The sequence below is a fragment of the Strigops habroptila genome, chromosome 3, assembly GCF_004027225.2.
Source record: "Strigops habroptila isolate Jane chromosome 3, bStrHab1.2.pri, whole genome shotgun sequence".
In the NCBI taxonomy this organism is placed as follows: domain Eukaryota; kingdom Metazoa; phylum Chordata; class Aves; order Psittaciformes; family Psittacidae; genus Strigops; species Strigops habroptila.
The window spans coordinates 79,476,132-79,500,511 of record NC_044279.2 but is presented as its reverse complement, the minus strand read 5'-3'; the positions used below and the strand labels follow the sequence as shown (position 1 = coordinate 79,500,511).

General features: G+C 58.0%; 2 protein-coding genes across 2 annotated transcripts in view; both read right to left on the bottom strand.

The window, feature by feature from the left end:
• LOC115604907 (hydrocephalus-inducing protein homolog) overlaps positions 1 to 3,567 on the bottom strand; it is a 105,055-nt gene extending 101,488 nt beyond the window's left edge. The window contains exons 1-3 of the mRNA XM_030478511.1: positions 3,503 to 3,567; positions 2,032 to 2,165; positions 604 to 729 (exon numbers count right to left, since the gene is read on the bottom strand). Coding sequence (XP_030334371.1) covers positions 604 to 729; positions 2,032 to 2,151 — 246 coding nt within the window. The 5' untranslated portion in view covers positions 2,152 to 2,165; positions 3,503 to 3,567. The remainder of the gene's footprint in view (positions 1 to 603; positions 730 to 2,031; positions 2,166 to 3,502) is intronic.
• Positions 3,568 to 5,351: 1,784 nt separating this feature from the next.
• Positions 5,352 to 22,736, bottom strand: LOC115605326 (maestro heat-like repeat-containing protein family member 2B). The gene is made up of 35 exons (XM_030479592.1): positions 22,610 to 22,736; positions 21,968 to 22,107; positions 21,056 to 21,178; positions 20,336 to 20,501; positions 19,834 to 19,932; positions 19,113 to 19,264; positions 18,672 to 18,815; positions 18,014 to 18,106; positions 17,446 to 17,515; positions 17,224 to 17,337; positions 16,672 to 16,760; positions 16,310 to 16,429; positions 15,421 to 15,528; positions 15,060 to 15,219; positions 14,627 to 14,667; positions 14,185 to 14,326; positions 13,453 to 13,505; positions 12,906 to 13,013; positions 12,547 to 12,660; positions 12,236 to 12,358; positions 11,633 to 11,794; positions 11,278 to 11,400; positions 10,883 to 10,950; positions 10,392 to 10,527; positions 10,187 to 10,282; positions 9,644 to 9,748; positions 9,314 to 9,437; positions 8,272 to 8,381; positions 7,698 to 7,856; positions 7,352 to 7,497; positions 6,955 to 7,117; positions 6,470 to 6,663; positions 5,964 to 6,101; positions 5,653 to 5,764; positions 5,352 to 5,479 (listed from the first exon to the last, which is right to left on the bottom strand). The coding sequence occupies exons 1-35, from the start codon at positions 22,734 to 22,736 to the stop codon at positions 5,429 to 5,431; spliced, it is 4,173 nt and encodes a 1,390-aa protein (XP_030335452.1). The 3' UTR covers positions 5,352 to 5,428.
• Positions 22,737 to 24,380: the final 1,644 nt, after the last annotated feature.

Below are 24,380 nucleotides of genomic sequence, written 5' to 3'. Positions count from 1 at the left end.
TAAATGAGACTCCACAGGGAAACAACTGGGGATGATCTTTACTCCCAGAGAGCAAGACCAAGTCCCACACATGCCCAAATGTCTTTATTTCTATATAGAGCCTAGAAACCAGTAAGAAGACAGCAGTACCAGAGGATGTAAGACCAAAAAGAAAGTAACACAGTAGTCAGGAAAAAGACCAATGAGGTGAATGCTGGATGCTGATAAGGTTCAGCTCTTTTCTCAGCATTATTGGGCAATTGGACTAAGACTGGACTTTGAATGGATGCTTTGAATGGATGCTTTAGTGTACTCTATTATTGCTGTTTTATTTAATACTACTGCAGAAGTATGTCTGAATACACAAACAGCAAATGCTTCCAGAGCAGAGGCATTACTTTGAGCTGTTTTTCCCTTCTTCCAGCTGCACTAGTCCCACAGTCTCACTGGACAAAAATGTTTTACCTTTCCCCCCGCAGAAGGAACTCCACCACCACCGGTTTGAAATGGCAACAGGACCTACTCACTGAGCTCTTTAGGTAAGCTGCGGGCAAGCCTGTCACAAGCACGTGCCCTCTTCAAATGCCACATCAAACAGCAACGGAAAGGGCAGGAAAAGGCTACCTTTCCATTGGAGGTTTCACTCGTGTCCCGAAGCTGGACAATCCGGGGCCGCCTCATCTCCCAAGTGCTGGCCAGCCTCTGCTCAGTGCTGAGAGACATCTCCTTCAGGAAGGCAGAGGGAGTCAGCTGAAATAGAAAACACCAGCAAAAGCTACAGAAACGCCTTTGCTGCGAAAGCCTTTTCTTGTTCAAGTGCCACTGATGAATAATTTGTGATCAAAGCCAAAGGACAGTGCTGGAAAGTACCTCCTGAAATATTTAATATCAGTAAATCAACGATTTCGAGTGGAACACACACGCTCTCACCAAGTCACTCTGTAGCATTAGCTTCTCCTTCATGACCTGATGTGTCGTGCTTGGGGATTTCTGCTCTTCAGGCATTTGTTTCCTCTTTAGTTTTGCTGGATTGAGCCAGTGACCTTTGCAAGGAGTAGGGAAGAGTTCCCAAAAATCCCTTAACTCCATCCTTGCACAACGCTCACAACCAACACATGCATGGAGATGTCACCGCTGGGTGAATCAGAGGAAAGGAGAAAAGCAGTGTTGTGCCAGGACTGCTCCCTCCCTGGCAGTGTTCAAGGCCAGGCTAGACAAGGTGACATGGTCTGGTGTAAGGTGTCCCTGCCCATGGCAGGGGGTTGGAACTAGGTGATCTTAAGGTCCTTTTCAACCCAAACCGTTCAATGATTCTATGATTCTGTGACTGAGGTGAAGAAGAATGGGTCCAAGTTGCAGTGATCTTTTTAATTAGCACTTCTCTCTGTTGTCTGTCTGAGAGGTCTCACAGACCTCTCCCCTGAAGTATACAGAGACATCTCCTTGACAGAGCCTCAGCACGAAGTCACTGCCAGTCAAGTGGGCTCCAGTCAGCAAGGGGGACATTTGTGGATGGGACGGAGGAATTGCCCTGACTCCACTGCTGCTTGCAGGGCTGGATCTGTCCTCCACACAGGATAGGAGATAGAAGAGGTTCCAAAACAGTTGTTCTATCTGGGACCAGCCATGTGTCTCAAGCCTCGGGGCAGAGTTTGAGCAGCCCACCATGTGCCCAGCTGCCTGGAGGGCAGTTATGGCCAGAGCAGCACTGGCAACTATGCCTACATGGTAGAAGGTATGACTGCCCACACAAAGAGGATGGACAGAAGCACGCACTCATGTTCCAGCTACTCCAGTGCAATGCCCAGTACATTCGTTGAACTTTGCGCCAGTGGCACATCCAGGCAGGACTCTGGACTTTCCCTGAAACAGTACACAGTCCATCGCCTACTGCACCATGACTGCCACCTCCACCACAAGCATGGCAGCAAAGAGATGGGGAGGTGGCGTCTAGCTTCACGGTGCTGCTAGCCAACAGGGGCAGGGAGACAAGGGACACGGGGAGTTTCCAGCCTTAGCACAGCTCCTTCCTGGCCCGTAGCCTGTACTTACAGTTCCAGACTCCTCTGCCTCTCTGACTAGCTCCAGATTATGAGGTGCTACCACTTTGCTCTGGAATCTACCAGCCTTTGTGGAGGACCTCAGGGACTGGAGCATCTTGACAGTAGCCATGTCTCAGAGATCACCTGGAAGGAGTAAAAATGGGACTTTCACAATCCAGAATCCCAGTCATGGCAGACCCAAGGATACACCTGTGTCTCCAGCTGTAGCATCCTTCATAAGCAGAGAACATAGGGCCTCCACACCCTGTTTCGTGTTTACGCCATATTTAAGTACTGGAGTTAAGATTGTAGAAGTAAAACCCCAGAACAAACAGCCCCTGAGCCAAAACAGCCTTTTGCTGCTAGTGCAGTCCCACAAGCCACAAAGACACACCAGGGCCTGCTGCCACTTTTCACCTTCCGTTACGGAACCCCATTTACTGGAAATATCGACCAAATCTCTACTCATCTCCAAACTGGCCCTTAGTACTCTTTGAAAGTTTTTTGGTGGGAACAGAAGGCAGGAAATGGCACTTTGCTGCCCCATTTTGATGCAACATTCATCTGGATTTCAGTGATTTATTAGTGGGTCTTGAGAGTAACTGCGTTATTTGCCCCAATTGTCTGAACTGTAATTTCACTTTACTTGAAATGAGTCCTGTTCCTCATGTGCACAGCTCTTGCTCCAACAGGCTTCCACTCTCCACACCCCCATCCCAGTCTAGCAGCTTCCCCTCCCCTCTAAGCCTGGAGTAAGGCTCTTCCACAGCCCCACGGCTCCACTTCCCTAGAGGCCACAGGAGGAGGAAAGGAGCAGCACTAACAAACCAGCCACACCTCCCTGCAGGGGCAGGACACAACAGCAACCGGCACACAGCACACCTCCAGCCCACCACCCCTGTCGCTATCTTCCCCGGCCCAGACAGCCCTTTACCCGCCCCAGAAAGGAAGGGCGGGCTGCAATTCCCCCTCCGCTCCGGGCTCAGGGCACAGGCAGCACCGCTTTGGGTTCAGCGCATGAATGCCGTGAGCCTGGGCAGAGGACCCGGCTGTGCCAGGCCCCAACGGCCCAGACCACCTAGGAAAGCAATGAAGAAACATGCCCAGGGCTGGGCTGAAATTCGCGACACGTCTCAGGAAAGCCCGACGTATCAGGGCCAGGTGCCAAGCTGAAGATCACCAAGGACACCCAAGCTTCAGCTTCCCCCCCTCCCCCCCCCCCGGGCTCTATTTATCCAGGATCTACATCTAAAGCTACAAGTCTCCACCGTCACTGCAAGTTGCACAGCAAGTTTAGAACCCACTAAAGCCCCTCGTACCCGCCCAGGCTCGCTCTCAGAGCAGGCATGTTCAAACCCTGCCGAGCCCCACAGCCCTGCCCTGGGCCCTGCTGCCAGCGGAACGGCCTCCTGCCTGCCCAGGGGCCCGGCACCGCCCGCGCACGGGCAACTCTCGCTTCTCCCGCAGGATCCCCTCTGTACCGAGCCCAGTGTCGCTCCTCGGCTCCGCACGGGCTGCTCGGTGGCTGCGCGCAGCCTGGGCGGGCAGGAGTCGCCCAGGCAACCGTTGGTGCGGCCGCTCCCCCACAGCTGCCGCTGGGCTGCCAACGGCGAGGGCAGCACCGGGCCGGCCTTGGGACGGGGCTGCCCAGCACCTCCCCTCAGCCGCCCCCGCCGCCAGGCCGGGCAGGAGGGGTTCCCCCGCGCCTCAAGGAAGGGGAGAGCTCCGGGGCTGCCCTTAGCTGGAGGCTGCGGAGCTCCTCCTGCTCTAGCGAGGGCAGGCACGGCCCTGCTCGGGGCTGCGCGGAGCGTCTCCAAGCAGCAGCAGTTCGGGTGTAGGTGGCACGACAGCAACGGTCACCAGCCCGGTGCACAGCGGGGGTTACCACCTTAACCACTTCCACACCAAAGCCACGGGTGCATGTTCAAGCGTTTGTGGCTCTGGGATTTCTTCAGCTCCAGGCTGGAGTGCAGGCAGTGCCTTGAGCTCTCTCAGGATCGTAACTGGCCGACTTGCCCTACTCTGGTGGGTTACAGTGCCACTGAAATTGCTGAAGTGAGAGCCTTCAGCACCTCCCTGCAGCCCATCTCTTTCTTAAATATCTCACTCTGCAGTGAATGATCGCTGCAGGATCAGAAAGCGCACCTTACAGCAGCGTTTGTTAACGTCCCACGACCTTCAGATAGAGGAACTTACACGCTGCAGACCAGCTCAGAATGTCTTTGCTTAAGGAGTAAAGAAAAAAGATTCCACCCGGACTTTCAAAGCAAGGATTTAATTTCTACTTTGCTTGCCCAGGGAGCCCCAGTCACACCAACGCGAAAGAGCCCAAATCACCGCAGTGCCACAGCTCCGACAGTGCCTTTGGGGGTGTCCCCTCTTGTTGCCCCTGGTGAATACCCATCTGATGAGCTTGTTCTACTTAAGCATGCACAACACACACCCTCCCCTCAGCCAAGGCCACCCAACTTACAGGAGCATCTGGACTGGCAGGAGCTTTCTGCATTTTGGGCACAGCATATGCTATAAACGAAAGCTTCTCACGAGACTCTCGTGATACTTTTTGGGGGCCGGTCACATGCTGTCAGGCAGCAATACCCATGTAGACGTGCTCAGTCAAGGAGGCTGTGCAGCAAAAGTACTACCAGGGGTGTGTGTGGTTAGTGATGGTTCTCCCTTATCAACAGTGCTGTCGGTCACATCAGAGAATAATGCTCTGGAGGGGCTGTGGAGCTCACAGCTGGGAAAGGGCTTTTCAAAAGGGTGCTGGAAGGAGCCAGATGTGGCCACCTCTGGCACAGACTCAGGTTCTTTGGCAAACCTGCCTTCAAATCTGCTTTTCCAGCTGTTCTTCGGGAAGCATGGCATGCACGGGGCACACCAGCGCTGTGCCTGTGCCAGGAGAAGACTCCAAACTGTGCTGGGGCTGATGGTGATGGTTCTCACCAGATGCCCATGGTCCCCTTTTCCCCTGTTACACCCCACTGTATCACTGGGCAGTGCCGGGGGGGTCCCAGCGTGACAGGGCGGCGGGAGGGCAAAGCTTGCTGTGGTGATACGGTCGGGGCTGCCCTGGGCTGTTTTCTGCACCAGCCCTGGATGGAGCTGGAGGTGGTCATGCAGCGGTTGGGAGGGGTGGCAAGGGGATCCCCGTGGGCAGTGGGAGGGCACGATGAAGCCCCAGGATCCCGTGGGGAGATCCCTGCTCTGAGGTCTCTCCTGGCATGACTCCAGTGTCCCCACATCTGGCAGACCCCAACCTCGCTGTCACCCACAGGTGGTCTCACCAACCACAAGAGTGCCACCAGTGAAAAACAAGATCTAGTCCCCTTTAGGCTTCATTGAAATGATGAGCTTTAATGAACTCCTGGGTGTTGGCTGGAGCCAGGTATCGCGGAGGGACTTCTCTAGTTCCTGCCTCGCTCAGAGGGCCTCCTAGTCCTGTAGCTCTCGGGGATCTGGAACAACACAGGCAGAGCTGTGGGGACCTGGTCCCAACCAGGCGCTCCCATGGCCACCCCGCTCGAGGGACCCGTTCTCCACGGATCTTCCCGCGAAAACCAGGCCTCCCAAGCAGCAGTATCTCTGTAAGAGCCCCGTGATCCCTTCGTTCCACAGTTCTTAGCCTTGCCTCATCAAAGAAAGCTGCAGCTGCCACCCGCAGTTTAACTGAGCTGGAATCCAGCCATGGCAAGAGGTTCTGCACCAGAGAGGGAGAGATGAGTCCAGCCTGGAGCAGGACACTGCAAGAGGAAACAAGCGAGGGATTACACATTTACCCAGAAAGGCCACAGGCCAGGTCTCACCAAATTCACTTGCACCCATGCAGACACTGATCTTCAGCTCAGAACGGCTTTCCAGGCACGCAGGAAGGGCCCCAGCAGCCATCTCCTTGAGCACAGCCCCTCAGGAGTTGGCCAGATGCATCCCCGAGGCTCTTACCTGGTCAGGAGAGACACCCCCTCAGGGTGAGCCAGGGGGTCTTCCAGGCGAGCCCACACTGCCCGATGCATGAGCAGCTGCATCCATTTCTGCTCCATGCATTTTTCCAGCACTGACTTCAGAGCTAAAAGGAAAGTCCTGGCAAAACAAACAAAATGCTAAATAAACAGAAACCCCAAACACCCCAAATCAAAATAACAGCAACATCACTGCAGACCCAGAGAATCTCAAATCACAGCAGGTGAGGGAAGGACTTCTCTTTAGCAGAGCTAAATACCCATGAAATGATGCTCATAGCCCTCAAGGCCACAGCTGATGACACTGGCCTTTTCTTCATGCCCCAAACCTGCTGAAGCCAAAGAAAACCCGTGCCCCTGGACAGTCTCCATGCTACACACCAACCAAGGCAAGCAGGGCAGGCAAAGCACTCCCTCAGCCCCACAAAAGGAGGTGCCTTGGCAAGGGAAACTGAAGCCAGCCCCTCCATCTGCTCCCTGGCTCTTTACCTGCACGGCTTCTGCTCAAGCACCCGGCCCTCAAGGAACAGTTGTCTCCAGCTGCTCATGGCAGAAGGCAGCCTCTCCTCACCCACCGTTTCACTGGCCCACCTCAGGAGGCTGGGGAGGATGTGGGGAAGCAGTTGCCTGAGCTGCTCGGTGCTGCTCATGACAAACACCACCTCGGAGATGGCACGGGTGATCTGCAGAGAAACATGACCAAGGACCACTTGCTCAGGCAAGGCCTTTTCCACCAGCCTGGTTGCCCTGCCTGTCTGAGGCTGGGGGGTTACTGTCTGCAGTGGTCACTTCTGCAACAGCTTTGTGGCTCAGGAACACAAAACTCTCCTGGCTCCCCGCACTCCTTGGGGCCAGCCCAGCACAGTGCCCTGGGAGTCTCCAGGAGTATGCACCAAGGGCACCTGACTCCCTCACGCCAAAGCAGGACAGAGAGCACATGCAAACCCACAGAAGGTTTCTGCTTCTGCACGTACCGCCAGAGTCTCCAGAGCAGTCTCCCGGCTGTGCTGCTCAGAAGCGGAGGAGCCAGTCCCTGGGCAGTTGTTTCCTGCTCTGTTTAGTTTCTCCGCTAAGCACCTCAGGATCTGGATCCCAAAGGTGCTTCTCCCCAGGCTCCTCCACAGCTCTATCATGTTGCTGCAAGGGAAGAGATGTTCACCCCTGAGCCCATGTCCTGCAGTGCCCTCAGACCTCCTTAGCTGCGACTGGGCTCACAACACCCCGCTAACAGCAGAGACACAAGCACGCCGTCCTGCAGCCCTCCAGACTGGTCAGGCAGAAAAGACAGACCTGCGTCTCCACCAGACACCTCCTTGTGCAAGGAAGCTGCAGGGTCTCTGACGAGAGTGAGGAAGTGGGTAGTGCACATACCTGTCCATAAGGTGACCTGCCTGGAGGAGACAGCTGACCACAGCTTCCCGATGACAGATGGCAAGGAGAGACACTGCACTGGGCACAAAGAACCTGTTGGTGCCCCGCTGCATGTAGGTGTACAGGGTGGTCAGGAATTCTGGCACCTGAATGGAACAAGAGGAGAAAGAAGGGCTCGGTGCATCAGTTAGCCACTCCTGCGGGGCCCGGACACAGTCATTCAACACATAAGCAATGCCTGCTCCCTTGACTCAGAGTCCAGCTCCAGCTCGAAACCTTACACCACGTAGGATGTAGTGCAACCGCCAACAGGAGAAAATATCAATGGAATAAAGATCTCTCTTACCTCTGCGAGTATGTCCTTTCCACATTCCTTCAGGAAGACAAACACCCACTTCCATACTATTGAGGCCTCTTGGGCTGTGGTTGTGACATGCAGCAAGGTGTCCACAATGGCCCTCAGGAAGCCCACAGCCTGTGCTGGAGGGATGCATTTGCAAACAGCCTGGAGAGGAGTCAGGAACAGGAGACTCTGTGTCACAGCTCTGCTCCAGGAGTTCAGAAAGGCAACTTGACTGATAGTTCGGCAGTTGTGTTGGGGCAATCCCCTGACCCTCCTGCTCTGCAGGCGCTGCTGTTCACATCTGATGCAGCTAACCAATTTGGAAGTGTCTCCCCCCAATGTCTTTTGCTTATAGACCAAACCTGTATCTGACAAGAGCAGTCATGCACACACTTTTGCACAAACACACACATCACAGTATCTGCTCCAGCGTGCCTCAAGGACCGTCTTGTCTCCAAGCCTCCTGCTACTTGCTAACAAGAGCTGTTCTGGACAGCAAGAGACTTGGGAGGGGGACAGGGAGATGTGCAGGAGCCCAGGAGCTGGGCCCTCACCCTGCTCTTTTGGGGCCAGTTACCTTTGCGATTTTGATACTGGTCTTCACCAGAGTGTTGGGGTCTGGGCTGTCCAGCTCCTCACAAAGGCACCTGATCTCATGAGCCTCAAGCACCACCGGAACAGTGTTGTCTGGAGCAAACACCAGGAGAAAAGAGGAGTCATGTCTACAGAAACCCAGCCTCTGGCCCCAGATCCTGTAAAGGGGAAGCCAGGCGGTGGCAGTGAAGGCCACAGGGAAACCCAGGGCCCTCCTGAAGTCAGTGCCGCAGGAATTCCCGAGCCCGGGAAATGGCTGACAAATCCCACCCTTGTGAGCACGCATTCTCCTTGAACCCTTTGCTGGGGCTTTGGGGTTTCAGCAGCCTCTTCTCCCAGCAGCTGCCTCCCCTATTTCCACACAGGCCACCATCGCCTCTGGGAGGCAAGAAACCTTGCCACAACTTCCTCAGCACAGGCAGACCCTGCTGCTTGAAGAGGAAGGGCTTTAAACGCAAGGCTTTGCAGCACACTGTGGGCCTGCAGCTCAGATGCCTCCTCCCTGGCCTGTTTGCTCTGGGCAGCAAACTGGTTTCCTCTCTTGTGCTTGGCAGGAGATCTCTTGCCTGGCAGGGATGACTTTGGAGACTGCCTGGATAGCTGCCTGTCTCTCCAGGCTCAAGGCAGGGAGCGAGGGGTAAGGCACCCTCTGAAACATCGGGGACCTCATCCAAGCCAGTTGTCTGACCACAGGAGTTGCCTCTCCTGGGACGTGGAAGGGGGTACAGACGTGCAGGGGGTCAGCACTGGGGGCAACGTCCTGCTCTCAGAATGCAGGGGAGATGGCTCTGACCTCCCAACCTCGCACGTGCCCCAGTGGTGTGGTACTCGGCAACCCTTTCCCCTTCCTGAGATGGCGAGGGAGGCAGAGGGCTAACTGGGTGGGTGTACAAAACCAGGCAGAACGTTGCCTCCCGCTTCCCTCCAGGGGACAGGGCCCAGCCCCATGAGGCCTCGGTGGCGCCAGGCCAGGAAGGGAGGCAGGATCAGGCTGAGCAAGGCTGGGAAGTGCCCGCTCTCCTCACCTTGCATTTCCAGAAGATAGCTGAGGCAGAGCCCTGCCCTCTGGCGGGACGTGACCAGGCAGTCGATGGTCAGACACCCCAGCAGTCCTACCAGGGATCCAATCTGCTGGCAGGGGCGTCCTCTCTGCAGGGGAGAGCAGCAGGTAAAGAGTCACAGGCCTCCCCAGCACCCGCTTGCCTGAGCAGTGACCGCGCACAGGGGTAGGCAGGAAGGCTGCCCCCTCCATAATCCCAGGAATCCTGGAACCCAGCACCCAGCCAGGCAGAGCTCCTTTCTGGGGCCATCAACAGTGGGAATGGGGCACCAGGGAATGGGGGGTCCCTACTCACCCTGAACTCATGTCGGTCCTTGCAAACATCCAGCAAGTGGGTGCAAACCCTCAGGGCTCTCTCCCGCTTCCATTCCATGGCTGAGGTGAGCTGGCCCTTCAGGACCTGGAGCGGGGGACATCTCTCTTGCAACAGGCATCTTTCTCTCCCCAAGATTTCTCCCCTCTACCTCCTTCTCTGGCCCCTTCCCCACTTGGCCCTGGCCCCACCGAGCACCTGGCACTGCAGCCTCCACCACCTCGCTTCTGCCCTGAGCCATGTGTTGCTTCCCTGTCGGCGTCTCCCCACTCTGACCATCCCCGATGCTGCGCTCGCCCTGCTCAGGGCTGGCTCTTGGCTTTCCCTCTGTCAGTGCCCACTTCTCTGCCTGTCCTGAGGCTGCAGTGGCCAGACACTCCCATGCCCCAGCTAAGCCCCCTAAGCCTCAGAGCAGGGAGTCAAGGCCCCAGTTCCCTGTCGGGAAGGTATCTACCTCCTGTCACCCGCTAAGGCCTTGATTCTCTGCCATGGCGACCCTCTCCCTCTTGCCCCAGGGCTACTCACATGGACCATGTCATCAAAGCAGGCAGAGCTCCCCTGTGTCTCCAAAAGGGTTTCTATGAGGCGGCCCAGATCTTGCATGCCCCTCCTGTGCAGAAGCTAAGAGCAGGAAAGGAGAGCTGATGTTCTGCAGCGCTCCTGTGCACTGCCAAGGTGTGCTGATGTGGGCTCCTGACCCAGAGCTGGAGAAGGACTGGCCGGTGAGTACCTGCGTGTTCAGAGCTGCCCTTGCGATCCTGTTTCCCTTCTTCATCTGCTCCTCGGAAGGGTAGGACACGACAGCGTGGCAGCACACTGCCAGCAGGTTGCGATTTTCCTCCCTGCTCAGACGTGGCCTCAGCTTGCTGGTCAGAGGAAAAAGGAAACCAGAAAGGGGATTTACTAGCCCTCTCCAGGGCAGCTTAGACCACAGCTGGGTTCCTCCTCGTGGAGGACCCCAAAATGCAACTAGCCCTGCCCATGCCCGCAAGCACTGCCTTCAGCTCCAGGATGCCTTCCTTGTCCCAGGCAGCAGGCAAAACCCCACCCCTGGGGAAGCAACCCCTGGGGCTCCCTTCCTCTGGGAGATATCCGACATGGGGAACACCCTCCCACTACACAGCCACAGCTCCTGGCCCCATGCTCAAGGCCACGGGGGCTGCTGCTCCACCTGAGATGGGGCACACTGGGAGTCCCCAGAGCCTGGGGCACAGACCTCACCTTAACTTCTCCAGAGCCTGAAACACTCCATAGAGCACGGAGTCCCAGGGCTCCCTCTTCATCCAGTCCTGCAAGGCCCAGAGAGACAAATGCAGCGTTGGCAGTGGGCAGGGACACAGGACAACCCTCCCACCTCCCCTGGGGACAGGCTCTTGTGCCAGGCCTGGGCAGACACTGCCTCGTCCCCACCATGGATCCCCAAGGGCACTGTGGGAGAGACCCTGCTCCTCAGCCGCGGCCACCCAGCACCAGCACCTGAGGGCCCCACCAGCTCGGGACACATCTACAGTAGCTCGCATGAAGCCAAGAGACCATCTGGGGCTCTGGGGACACCGGGCCAATTGCACAGGAGCCTAAAACTACCTCATCTGACTGCCCCAGCTACGGTCACTCACCAGCAGGGTCCGCATTGCCTCCTGCTTTAAGGACAGCTTAAAACTGCCGCAGTTGCCCACAGCCTGGATGGCACAGCAGACCTCGGTGATGCTCTGCACCACGGCGAGCTTGAGCTGCATGCCCTGAGTGAGGCAAAGGAGAGCAAAGGACCCCTTGAACGCTTGGAAGGACTGAGAGGTAGAAGAGCATGGGCAGGGGAACCCACAGTGGGGTTGGAGCTGGATCGGAGGACAAACCCTTCCCTGGTAGAGCTTTACAAAGAGACCTTTGTCCACCTTGGTACACCCCAGCCTGGAGGGGCTGGAACTGCTGGAGCACCCAGGCATCCCTGCCCCAAGCGCCCCATGCTCCTACCCTCTGTTTAGCTCTGGAGAGCCGCAGGATGTCGCCCAGGATTTCTTTATCCACACGGGAGAGCAGCTGCTCCTTGGGGGCACACAGAGCAACCGCACTGTAGGTGCGCATGAGAGCGGCACAGAAGGGCTGCGCTATCTCCATCCTCTGCTGCTGCTGTGCCTGTGTTGACAGAGGTGCCCCGAGACATCAGCCCCGGAACTCGTGAGGGCTCCTGCGGCAGGCCCTGCCCCACAGCCTCCCCAGCTCCTTGTTTCCCCGGGCACCTCCCAGCAGCTCCCCAAGGCACTCCTTGAGCTACGTGTGAGCTCTGGGGCTGGGAGCTGTTCCCATGCTGCAGCTTGGCTTCTCGCATGGGGATGGGGATGAGGTGCAGACAGCAGCACCAACACTGCTGGCCCTCCCGGGGCCAGGCTGCACCACTCACTCTGCAGGGCCCTGCCAGGACATCCCGTCTGGAACACAGGGCTCCATCAGGTAGCTCTTAGGAGAGGGCTACGCTAAAGGCAGCTGCCACAGGCTGTCTGCTGCAGGTGTACAAATGGAAATAAGGCCAAAAAAGGAAAGCCAAACAGCAAAGCCCTGCATCTATGGATCCTCTACCTTTGAACCCGTGCAAGTCTGACCAAAGTAGAGTCTAACGAAATTGTCAGAATACATCGTCAGCGTGTCCAGGACCAGATGGAAGTGGCTCTCAGCAGCGTGCGACACTACAGAAATCATTGCCTGCAAGCCCAGAGAAACATGGAGTTGGTTCCAGACCAGGCCCTCAGCCGCAGCCAGCGACAATGGCCAGGCAGGAAGTTGCAGCAAGGGACAAAAGGCAGCAATGGGGAAATCCAGGAGGTCTGGAGCAGCCCTCCCTCTCCCTCAGGAGCAGGCAGGGGATGCTCAGGACATGAGCATCACCTCACCTGGGGCTCAGCCACAGGGTCTGTTGCCTGCAGGAAGCTCAGCACCTGCCCTTGAACGTGCCAGAGGTTCTGACAAGCTGCCAGCACCGTGCCGAGAACCTTGTACAGGAACAGCTGAAAGAGAAGAGGCCGAGCCCAAGATGCGGGCTCGGCCCAACCTGTCAGCAGAGGGATGGCCCCAGGCGGACCTGGCTGAGTCCAGCTGCAGTGCCAGGCTGTAGCCAGGCTGTAGCCAGGCCGTAGCCTGGGCAGCCCCAGGGGTAAACGTGCCTGTTGGGGGCAAGGCAAGGGGAAGCAGTGGAAACTGCCCACCTGGGCAGAGCCCCAGCCCCAGCCCCAGCGCGGGACAGGACACACACCTTCTCCCAGGAGCCAGGGGCAGAGCTGCCCAGCTGCTGGCTCAGCTCCTGGCTCAGGCCCACAGTCCAGGCCTTGTCCTCGATGGGCTCCAGCGACACTCGCAGGAACTGGGGGGAACAGGAGAGGAAGTCGGTGAGTGTTCCCTGCCTTTGGCCAGGGCCCTTTCCACATTTGCATGTCCCGGGATGCTGCTAGGGAAAAGCTGCCAAGTACAGCAGAGTCTTGCCCTAACCAACCAACCAACCAACCCACCAACCAACCCACCCTCTTTTCACCAGCTTCCCTCTTCTCCCAGTATCTCCAGCAAGCACAAGACACCATGGCGTGGCACACAAAGTGGAGGAGACAGTGCTAAGGCACATGGCACAGTGTGAGAGGCAACTAGCTGTCAGCCATGACAGATGTGCGGGCAGCAGCTCCTCTGAGTGGGCAGGAATCTAGTTGGGGGGAGTCACAGGGTGCTCAAGAGGTGCCCCCAAGCTTCCTCCCCCAACTTTGCTCTATCTTGCCGCCCTCTCTTTGTGACAACCCGCAAGGGTGCTGTACCTTAAGCACACGGTGTTCCCACTCTGCAGAGCCCAGGGAGCTCTCCTTTCTTCCTAGAAAGCAAGAGGAAGCAAAAGCTCTTGCTGCTATTTAAGCTCACACCACAGACGAGCTTGCTCGTCTCCTCTGTGGTCTGACTTCCCCAAAGCCCCAGGCCATCAGGCCAGAAAGGGCCAACAGGCACCTACGTCAAAGCCCTTGTGAGGCCAAAGACACAGGAGGGATCCCGGGGCACTTGTCAGAGCGACTGATTCGAGCTGGGCAAGGATGCACTGAGAGCAGCTGATCCCCACTGCTTGCCTGCAGCTCCCAGAACAACTCCAACCACCGAGTCACAGCATGCCCCAGCAACACACCTTCATGAGCCCCTGCTTTCTACCTGTCTGCAGCCCTTCTCCCAGGCTATTGCCAAGGATGCTGCTGCAAGCCTGGCCTGGCCTGGCCTGGGGCTTCGGTCCTCCAAAGCCCAGGCCTTCACCCGCTCCAGGAGCACCAGGCCTGGCCCTGCCCCAAAGGCCATCCCAGCCAGGACAGGAGGGTGCCACCAAGACCTGCCAAGCACACGGACATCCATGGCCCCATCCATGCCCTGGGCCCAATAGACGCCGGGAGATGGCTGCCCCTGGCAAGTGCTGGGATACTGGGGACGATTCCCATCCATCACGTGGGGAAGCTGCATTTCCCGGCCCCGCTCCCTCCCCTCCAGCCTCTCCCTTCCCACCCGCACCTTACCTGCCAGGTACTGCAGCAGGAGGGGGATCTCGGTCACCCACACTGCCCTCAAGGCTCTGTGGATCCTGCCCTGGAGGGCCTGAAGCAGCTGCAAGGCAGCGACTGCACGATCGCTGCTCGCGTGAGGAGCTGCTGCCACCACCTAGGAGAGGGCAGCGGAGAAGGGTTGCTCCTGCCGCCACAGCCACAGCTTCTCCCAGCAGGGAGGAAGGGAGGGAGGCAGGGAGCTCAGCACTGCCCGGCCAGCAGCAGGCAGTCAATGGCTTCAGCCAGGGCGCTGCCAGCCCCGAGAAAGGAGAGCAATCCTCGATGGGCTCAGGCAGGCTCAGGCTTGCTGCCTCCTCCTTGAGGGCTCCCGGCACTGGCCTCAACAGCATCTCTGCCCTGGGCTCTCCCACCACTCCTGCCCAGAAAAGCTTGTTCCCAGGGCCCCACTACTCACCACCAGTCGAGCCAACAGGGCTTGGGGAGCTGGCAGCTGGGCTGTAGGGAGGAAGAAAGGCTGGGTGAGCCAACAAGCCCCTGCTGTGCCGTGCCCTGCCCCTCACACCTCTGATGCTCCTGCAAAGGGCTGAGAGCAGCTGCACTGCCACAGCGCTAGCCTGGGGGCTCCCAGGGCTGCCCAGCATGAGATGGAGCAGCTCCAGCATGGCCAGGAACAAGCCCCTGGCTCACCGGGAGACTGCTGTGAGCAGGAGAACCAGCCTGCTGTGCCAGGGAAGTGGCAATGCAGGGCAGAGGCCCTCATGCCCGACAGGGGAGCCCGGCTCTGTCCTTTCGTTTTCCCTGCTCCTGCTCAGGGCTGGTGGGCTGCAGGGAGACACGGACTGGCCCAACCCCTGCCCAAACCCAGAAGCATTCACTGGGGCTCCTACCTTGCTCCTGGGAGCCCACGGCACCAGGCTCCTCCTCTTCTTCCCTGCAGCCTGCTCTCTCCCGTCTTGCAACCAAGGCTTGGAGACACTGGGAGAGCGGGATCAGCATGCCGCTGTACTGCGCTGGCACCACAAACTGCAGCAGCCTTGGCCACAGGAGCTGCAGAAAGAACCAGGCCATGCCCCAAATCAGCATTTCCAAGCAGCTTGCAGGAGGAGAAAAGGATGGTCTGCATCTCCATGAGCCCCATGTACTTCAGCACGCTTGAGGTTCGGGAGAGATTCAGGGCATGGGGAAGCACGAGGAGGAATGTCCTGAAGGCACGAAGTGGCCACAGCAGCAGGGCAGAGAGCAACTTACTTTGGCCATCCCTCTCAGAGAGACATCCAGAGAGCCCACGATGTCCATGCACAGGGCTCGAAGAGCTCCAGCCTCCTGGGTTTCCCAGGCAAAAAGGCCTCCTGCTGCCTGTAAGACAGAGATGGCAAAAGCCCCGTTACTCCCAGCTCCTGACTGATGAGGCTCAGGCATGACGCACCAGTGCTCCTGAGTTGCCAACTGCTGGCTCCGGAGGCAGGACGCCCAGCCCCACAGATGCGGACAAGCACCCAGAAGCCCTTTTCCTTTGCCCTGCTCCTGAAGCAGAGCCTCTCCAAGGCTCAGAGCAAAGCAGCAAAACCGCATCTCCTGGCTAGAGGAAGCTCTGGCCAGAGGGAAGAGCCTCGGCAAGTCAGCGGGAGGCTCAGCCATGCCCAGCTTTCATCTCCTAGGCGCCCCGCTGCAAATGCTCACCGAAGGGACTGACAAACGGCCTGTCCCATTGCCAGAAGGGATGCGGGGCCCTGGGCTGTTACCCGATGGGGAGCATGTGCTGTGGAGGGCCAGAGCATGAGACCACCACAGAAAGCTCCTCCAGGCAGGCCCACCCCTATGCACTGCCTCTGTTTTGCTGATTGTCCAGCACCATATAAGCATGGAGCATGTCCTGTCCCTGCAAATCCCTCCCTTCGCAAGGTGGCTTTGCTGAAGGTGCCCTTGGGGTGTACATACAGCCCCGCAGTCCCGGGTGGCATCTCCAGCAACATCAGCAGAGGCAATTATGAGAAACCGCCATTTGGAAGCCACTCCAGTGGTGGTGACAGTGCCCATGGCCCTGCAGGCTGGAGCTCTCCATGGCCAAGAACCCTGCAGGAGGTCTCAGAACAGTCCAGGCACTGGGAAAAGCCCTGGGTGTCCTGCTTGGCCTTACCAGTCTGCCTGAGGTCTGGCTGAACTCGGTGAAGATGTACGCCACCATATCCCATGTCCCGCAGCTCTGGGATCCAGTGCTGAGCAGCTCCCTGACAAACTCCAGAGCTGCCCTCCGCACCTGCCACGGGAGAGTGTGGTTATGACCCTCCTGTTCAAAAGCCAGACCGTTTGCCTGGGGGCATCCTCTGTGGCTCGTGGAGATATGACGAGGGCATTGCAGAAGCTTTCGCTCCTGGCGCCAGGTCTGGGCTTTAGCACCAGGCTGGACAGGCATTTGCCCCACAGAGCACAGTGACCTCCCTGCTCCACTCTGCCAGCTCTCCCCAGGGAGAGGCCACCACCCATCCACTGGCTACTCACCGTCACTTCCGCAGGTACCCAACCTCTGGCCTTGCACATCAACTTCACGTCCTCCACCACCTGGGTCAGCTTCTGTCTCATCACAAGGGCTGGAAGAGATACGCAGAGGCGTGTGTTGAGGCAGAGCTCCCATGGCAGAAGGGATCCCTCAAAGCTTCCAATCTTTTTGCACGGGAATGGAACAGAAAAGTGGGGCCTCACTCTGATGTCACAGGAGGCAGGTGCAGAGCCGGAGCAACTCTGTTTCGAGAGTCACAGCTATTTTATAGGGACTGAAAGCTAAGGAAACACAGATGATGACAGAAATGGAATGGCTACAAGAGCTCCTGCCCACCAGCCTGCCCGTGTGACTGAGCTTGGAGCATCGTTCCTCCTGTGCCGCCACTGCTAGCTGCCAGCAGAGAGCTTGAGCCCTGTCGCGGGGCATCAGCTCAGCTGCAGGACCTGCTCTTTGCAGCCTCTTTTGGGTCCACGTGCACCACTTTCAGCCCATCCCTGCAGTCAGCCCAGCAGCCCCAGCCCTGCTTTGTGTCCCAGGTCCGTGGCACTGACCGTGAGAGTGACACAGCGGTACCAGCAGGCCCAGGGCTGCCACGCGACCGGCCTTGCTCTCAGCGCTCAGCTGGGAGTGCAGAAACGTGACTGTCTCCTCGGGCCAAATTCGTGCTGTGGGGAACAAACCGCATTCTGCATTAGCAGGAGCTGCCCCGATGACAAAGGACAGGGAGAGAGCTGCCCGGCACAGCGGGGCATTGCGCAGTCTCCTCTCCTTACCCTGCAGCATGATGCAGCGGGACAGCACTGCCTTATGAGCCAGACCAGACTCCTTGGTCAGATGAGAGAGCTGTGGGAACAAGGTCCGTTTAAGAGAAAGTCAAAACACATTGAGAGGGGCTGAAAAGGAACTATACTCTCCACTTGCCTCCCCCTGGGCCCTGTGGGCATAGGACCCATAGCCAAAACCCAGGCCACCCCACGGTGGCCCCAGGCATGCGCAGAGGTTTGCGGCAGCCCAGGCTGCCCAGGAGCTGAGGCTCAGCAGCATTGAAAGGCTGCCCTGAGAGTGCTGGCGGTCCAGAGTCCTCCTGGACTCGGCCGAGAGGGAAATAGCTCTGGGAAGCGGGCTGCCCCTGGGGCCCATTCCAAAGAGCTGGGATCAGGCCTCCTGCAGCCTTAAGGTGCACCTGGATCACAAATCCTGGAGTGCTCCTGGCCTGCAGGAATGTCCCAGCGGAGGGATGCCCTCCCCTGACCCCTGCTCTGAACACTGGCAGGTCTCTCCCCTCCATGGCAATCACGTGCGCAGGCCCCAGGCCAGTGGCAGGGCACAGGCTCCCCTTACCTGACTGTGCACAGCAGCGCTGATGGCAAGAGCCGTGTCCTGTGTGAGTGGGGCCTGAAGTCCCTCCAGCATCTCCAGGACATAGCTGAGGCTCTACAAGAGAATGGGGGAAGAAAAGGAGGCTAAAGCCACCTTAAGGCTATTGGGAAAGGAGAAACCCTGTGCATTTGGGATACAGGGTAGTCCCTAACATCGGCTCCGAGGGAAAAACCCAAACTCTCCTGCATGGGGCTTCTTGCTTGCTCTCCCCTCAGAGTAGGATCGGGAGGGCCTCTTTCCTCAGAACAAACCCCAGTGATGACAACTTGGTTTCCTGGCACTTCCCAGTCATCAGACCTCGCCCCTCACTGGACGGTGCACCAGGACATGGCCCTGGGCATGTGGGCAAAGCTCTTCCCGCACACATTGCTCCAGGGAGGTGGCAGTGCCTCCCTTCCTGAGAAGATGGGCCCCAGGGACTCCTGCCGCCTTCCTGGACTCCTCCGGGTTGCTCTTTTCTTGCCCAAAGAGCCCATGAAGCCTCAGGCCTCCTCTGCTCTCCCTGTTCCTTCTCCAAGGGCTTCTCAGCTCCTCCCGGCACCCCACAGCTCCCCAGTTCCTCGTGGCACTCGCACAGGCACACTCCAGCAGCCATACCCAGCCCTGTGCAAAACCTCACCGTGGTGACCACAGAGGTGTCTGGGGCCTCCTGATACTGGTGCAGGAGCCAGAGGACCAGCTCCCAGGAACACTCTCGGTGCCGCTCCTCATGCAGAAGGACCTCTGCCATGGCAGCCACTGCCCCCAGCACTGCCTGATTGTCCTGAAGAGGGAAGGGAAAGGCTCTGCTCGGAGGGCTGGAGGTCTGCATGGTGTTCAGCATGCCCCAGACACCAGTCTGCTGTTGCCACTGGTTTCCCCTCACTCCAGAGAACACAGAGAGCTTTTCCCCATGCTGGTACCCCAGCCTGCCCTGCAGAGAGGACCCAGAACTCAGCTGCTTCTAGTCAGGTATCCCCCCTCCCCTCACCCCTCTGCTCACACCCCACTGGGCACAGACAGAACCACCGATGTGGACATCCCCACTGCAAGCCCTGGAGTGGGAAGCAGCATTTCTCACCTCTTCCTCTTTGAAGCCCAGCCAATTTACTGCCGCATAGTGGAAGACGGGGTAAATGGCCTCACAGAACTGTGCTACCCCCTTGCGAGGGAAGGGGCACTGGTCCTGGTTGCACAAGTACGTATTGACCCCTTTCGACCACTCCTCCACAACTGCACCAGGAGAAAGGAAAAGGGAGCATGTAAGAGTCTGCAGCAGGGAAGGCACGTTGCGCCCTCACCCAAGCCTGCTTTCAGGACAATCCCAAACTCGGCAGGCCTCATCCCAGGCCCAGATATGGATCCAAGGGAAATCTCTGCTCCTGAGGTGCCGAGATTGGATTCAAACACCACACTGTTTCTCTCCTCCTCCCCATCGCACTTTCTCTTCCTCAACGGCCCCTTCCCCTCCAGCATTTCTCACTGCAGCCCATTCTCTTCCCTTCCCCCTGCTTTCCTGACTCGCACTTTCAGGGCAGGGATTTTAATCCCAGAGGAAAGCAGGGGAACAAAGGCAATGGAAAGGGACCCAGGAATTCCTCTGTGCAGTGCCACCGTGTCCTGCATGCTAAAGCTCCCGCGCTTCCGCCACTCCTGCTACGCACTCCCAGCAGTTTAGGGTCACCAAGGCCTGACCTTGCTGTGGGCTGACACCCACCATATTCCCTCTGAGAGCACATGGAGGCATCAAAGGCCACCCCAGCCGCTGCCCCAGGGACCCCGGCCAAGGAGCTCAGACTCACCACTGCAGATGGCGCGCAGGATCCGGCCACTGCCCACCTGGCTCAGCATGGTGCGCAGGGCGAGCATCGTCATTCCCACAAAGGGGATGCACCGCAGGGCTGCAGAGAAATCACGGGCAGAGGGACCAAGAGGCTCAGTGAGAGACACAGGAGTTTGGGCTCCATCCACCCCTGTCAGGGCTGGGGCTGTTGGGCCATGCAGGACATGCCAGAGGCCGTGGGGAGGGTTGTTGTCCCCCAGTGGGACACAGGGACACCCGCTGGGGAAATGGGAAAGACAGTGGGGGGCAGAGACCCTGCGGGTTTGTCTCCGTCAGGGTCCTACCCTTTGGCAGCTGGGATTGGGCTGGTAAGACAGAGCTGCCAGCTGGCCCTGGCACGGAGCAGGGAGGCCCAGGAACCCCATAGCCCCCCTGGTTTTACACAGAGCAGTTAGGGAGGGGGAGGATCCCTTCTTCCTGCACAGGCCCCTACTCAAACCAGGAGCCTCAGAGTGCCGTACCGTAGCTGCGGGCCATTTTGCCCACAGTGAGGAGCACAGTCTCATCAGGGACCTTCCCCGTGGCCTTCAGGTGGCTCTGGAGCTCAGACATGACAAAGTGGAAGCGGGAGCGTGCCAGAGCCACCAGGACATTGCTAGCAGCTGTCTTCACATCATCTGTCACATCCTGCAAAAGCAGCACAGGTCAAACACTCCTGAGAAATGGACTGAGGCTCTTGGGCAGGACAATGACCTCGACTCCTCTGTGAGACCCCTCGGGGCAGCTGTGCTCAGGGCCAGGTGGCTGCCGCCTCTTGTCCCCTCGGACGGGCAGCAGCTCCCTGGCCAGACAAGGGAGGCTTTTCCCTGTGCCGCCGCCCCCTCTCCCTCTGCATGGAGATGCCAGGAAAAAACTGCCCCACACTCAGGACCCTACTGAGGCCTCTGTGGGACTCTGGTGGGTTCCCATGGCTCTTCCTCAAGGCAGGAGAAATAACCTTGAGCTTGAGCCGAGCTCTCAATCAGCCAGACACAGCCCCAAGTCCGCTTCTCTGCACAGCTCCCTGTGTCCCCACTCAAAATGCCCCGGATGGCCGAGTTCCCAGAGCCTCTCCTTTGGGATCTCTGATGGACCCGAACAATCGAGGAACATCACTGTGCCACTCTTTATTTCCCCAAAACCATCAGTCCCCAGGGGCTGATGCAGGCTGCTTTGGTGGTCTTGAAAGAGAACAAGCTCACCTGGGCTGCTCGCATGTCTCTGGACGCCTCTGCTATCAGGCGGTTCACAACGCCGCTTGTCAAAGAGCCGTCCTCTCCCTGCAAGACACGCTCCAGCTCCCGGTATGTCTCCAATCGGTCACCCTGGGGACAGACCACAAAGGGCAGTGATGGCATTTGCTTTGCCCCCGTGCCCAGGGAGCCATGAGAGAGACCTCGTGCCCCTCAAACCATCTAAGCAACATGGGCAGAAGGTAAGGGCTGCAGGCATTGGTCACGGCAGCCACAGGAACAGCAAGATCCTCCACGGTGCCTCTGAGGCCAGCAGGGAGTCAGTCAGGGAGATCGAGTCCACTGTGACACACGACGAGGCAGGAGGAACACTCTCACTGTTGGCCCAGTAACGAATCCTTTTTTTGCTCACAGGTGCCCCATAGTGAGTGTTATGATTTGCAAGCTTAGGAAATGAATTTCAAATCACAGAGTACATTGTCCTGTACATTTGAGAGATGCAAAGGGACCGTGACAAAGGGGAAGGCATGGGAATGAGACCATGCCCTGAGGAGGGGAAGCCATGAGCACCCTGCATCTTGGGGCACAGCACTGGTCCTCGCAGAGGCAGAAGCCACAGGGCTGGGCCACTTCCCAAACCAAAGCTAAGGAGGGGCCTCGGGCACTCGGGCAAAGGCACTGGAGAGATGCTGGCGTTTATGGCAGAGGCTTTGCATTGCCCAGCAGAGTGCTGGGCAGGGGAAAGGAGCAGGGAGCAGTGGCATTAGTGCAGCCTGAGCGGCAGGATCGGCACCTTGGACGAAGCACCTGCATGAGGGCAGAGGTGCCACCAGGCGAGATGTCCCTCTGCCGCGCACCCAGAGAAGCCAGGGGCATTGAGGGGAGCCCTCAAGTATCCCCCCCTTCCGCCTCCCCTCTCACCTCATAGTCTTGCAGCTGCTTTAGCAGAGAAGTCCCAGTGGCCGCAAAGGTGGCGGCGGCTGCAGGGACAGTCCCCGTGGCCCCGTCTCCATTCTCAGGACGTGCAGGTCTGGCCTGGGAACCCAAGCATTGGCAGAGAACTGGAGGAAAAGAAAGACTCGGTTTTGATGGCTGCAGGGCTTTGCACGAGGGAGGGCTGAGGATCTTCCCAGCCTCTCCTTGCACTACCAGCCTGTGCTGGTCTGTATTGGCAAGAGGGCAGTCAACGGGATGAGGGGAGAGAGTCTTCCCCTCTCTGCAACACTAGGAAGACCATTCTTGGGGACTGGGCCCATCCTGGGCTCCCCCGTGACAGAACGACAGCAGGGCACTGGAGTGAGTGCAGCGCAGTGGCACTGAGCTGGCCAGGGGATAGACATGGGCTCTGTGAGCAGAGGCCAGGAAGACTGGGTTCAGGCAGCCCAACAAGAGGCAGCCAGACCACGTTGTCCCTGAGCGGTCCCCAGTGCCCCACGGAGGGCAGGGAGAGGATGGAGCCAGAGCCCTCTTGCAGGTGTCTGGCAGCAGAATGAGGTGACGTGGACACAGCTCCCAGCACCCGGCTTGCACAGGCACTGCCTCCAGCAGGCACCAGCCCCTCACCTCTGAGCACTGTTATCATCCTCACGGCAACAGGATCCCCTGGATCGATGCCACTGCTCTCTCCAGGCGAAAGCCGTGAGAAGCTGAGGCACCCCCACCCCAGGAGGAAGATATAGAGCCTGGCCATTGTGACATCCCCTGCACTGCTTGTGGGGCACCTCACAGAGGGCTCCTGGGCACATCACATGGGCTGAGGTCACACCGTGGGGTGGGGACTGGATGTGGCAGCATCCTGGGGACCCCCACAGGCCCAGAAAATGCAGCAGTTCCCTATTCTCCATCACTTGAATTTGTTCGTGGTCTTTGAACAACTCTAGCAAAGGCTTTATTCAGACCGCCCTTCCCAGCTCTGTCCCTGGTCCATGCCCCCCTCCAGGGACCACCTGGTGCATAATGAATTGGTTGGATGGCTGCACGCAGAGAGTTGTGGTCAACGGCTCAGTTTCTGACTGGAGACAGATGATGAGTGGTGTCACCCAAGGCTTGATGTTGGGACTGATCCTGTTCAACATCTTTGTCGGTGACATGGACAGTGGGATTGAGTGCACCCTCAGCAAGTTTACTGATGTCACTAAGCTGTGTGGTGCGGTTGATACTCTGGAGGGAAGGGATGGGATCCAGAGGGACCTTGACATACTTGAGAGGTGGCCAGTGCCATCCTCATGAAGTTCAACCAAGCCAAGTGCAAGGTCCTGCACCTGGGTTGGGGTAATTCCAGGCACAGCTACAGGTTGCACGGAGAAGTGACTCAGAGCAGCCCTGCAGAGAAGGACTTGGGGGTGTTGGTCGATGCGAAACTGAACATGACTTGGCTTCAGTGTGTGCTCGCAGCCCAGAAATCAACCGTGTGCTGGGCTGCATCAAAAGAAACGTGACCAGCAGGTCGAAGGAGGTGATCCTGCCCCTCTACTCTGCTCTCATGAGACCCTACTTGGAGCACTGTGTGCAGTTCTGGTGTCCTCAACATAAGAAGGACAGGGAGCTGTTGACACAAGTCCAGAGGAGGCCCTGAGGATTATCAGGAGACTGGAGCACCTCCTGTACGAAGACAGGCTGAGAAAGTTGGGGCTGTTCAGCCTGGAGAAGAGAAGCTGTGTAGAGACCTCAGAGCAGCCTTCCAGTATCTGAAGGGGGTCTACAAGGATGCTGGGGAGGGACTCTTCATCACAGACTGTAGCGATGGGACAAGGGGTGATGGATTTAAACTTCAACAGGGGAAGTTCAAGTTAGATATAAGGAAGAAGTTCTTTACTGTGAGGTTGGTGAGGAACTGGCATAGGCTGCCCAAAGAGGTGGTAAATGCTCCATCCCTGGCAGTGTTCAAGGTTGACAGTGCCTTGGGAACATGGTCTAGTGTGAGGCATCCCTGCCCATGGCACGGAGGTTGAAACTAGATGATCTTAAGGTCCTTTACAACCCAAACCATTCTGTGGTTGCCAGGCCCAAGCACGAGCCCCAACCATAATGTTGATGAGGCAGGTCGAGATGGGAATCTCATCTGCAGGCCAGGGTCAGGGTCAGGCTCAGTGATGGCAGGGCTGTTGGGATGGTGATGGGCTGAAGCTGAGCCCCATGGGTCTGGCTCTACACAGCTCATGGCTGGGCAGGGCAGCCCTGTGGAGAGCTGGGAACTGGGACAGGTCTGACAGCCCTGGAAAGGATAAGATGGGGGCCAGGCCATGGGCAGGTTGACTGGTGGCCCTGGAGGCCTGTCAAGGACAGTCATGGCTGATGGTGCCCTCAGGGCCCCATCAACTGGCTAGGACTGTTC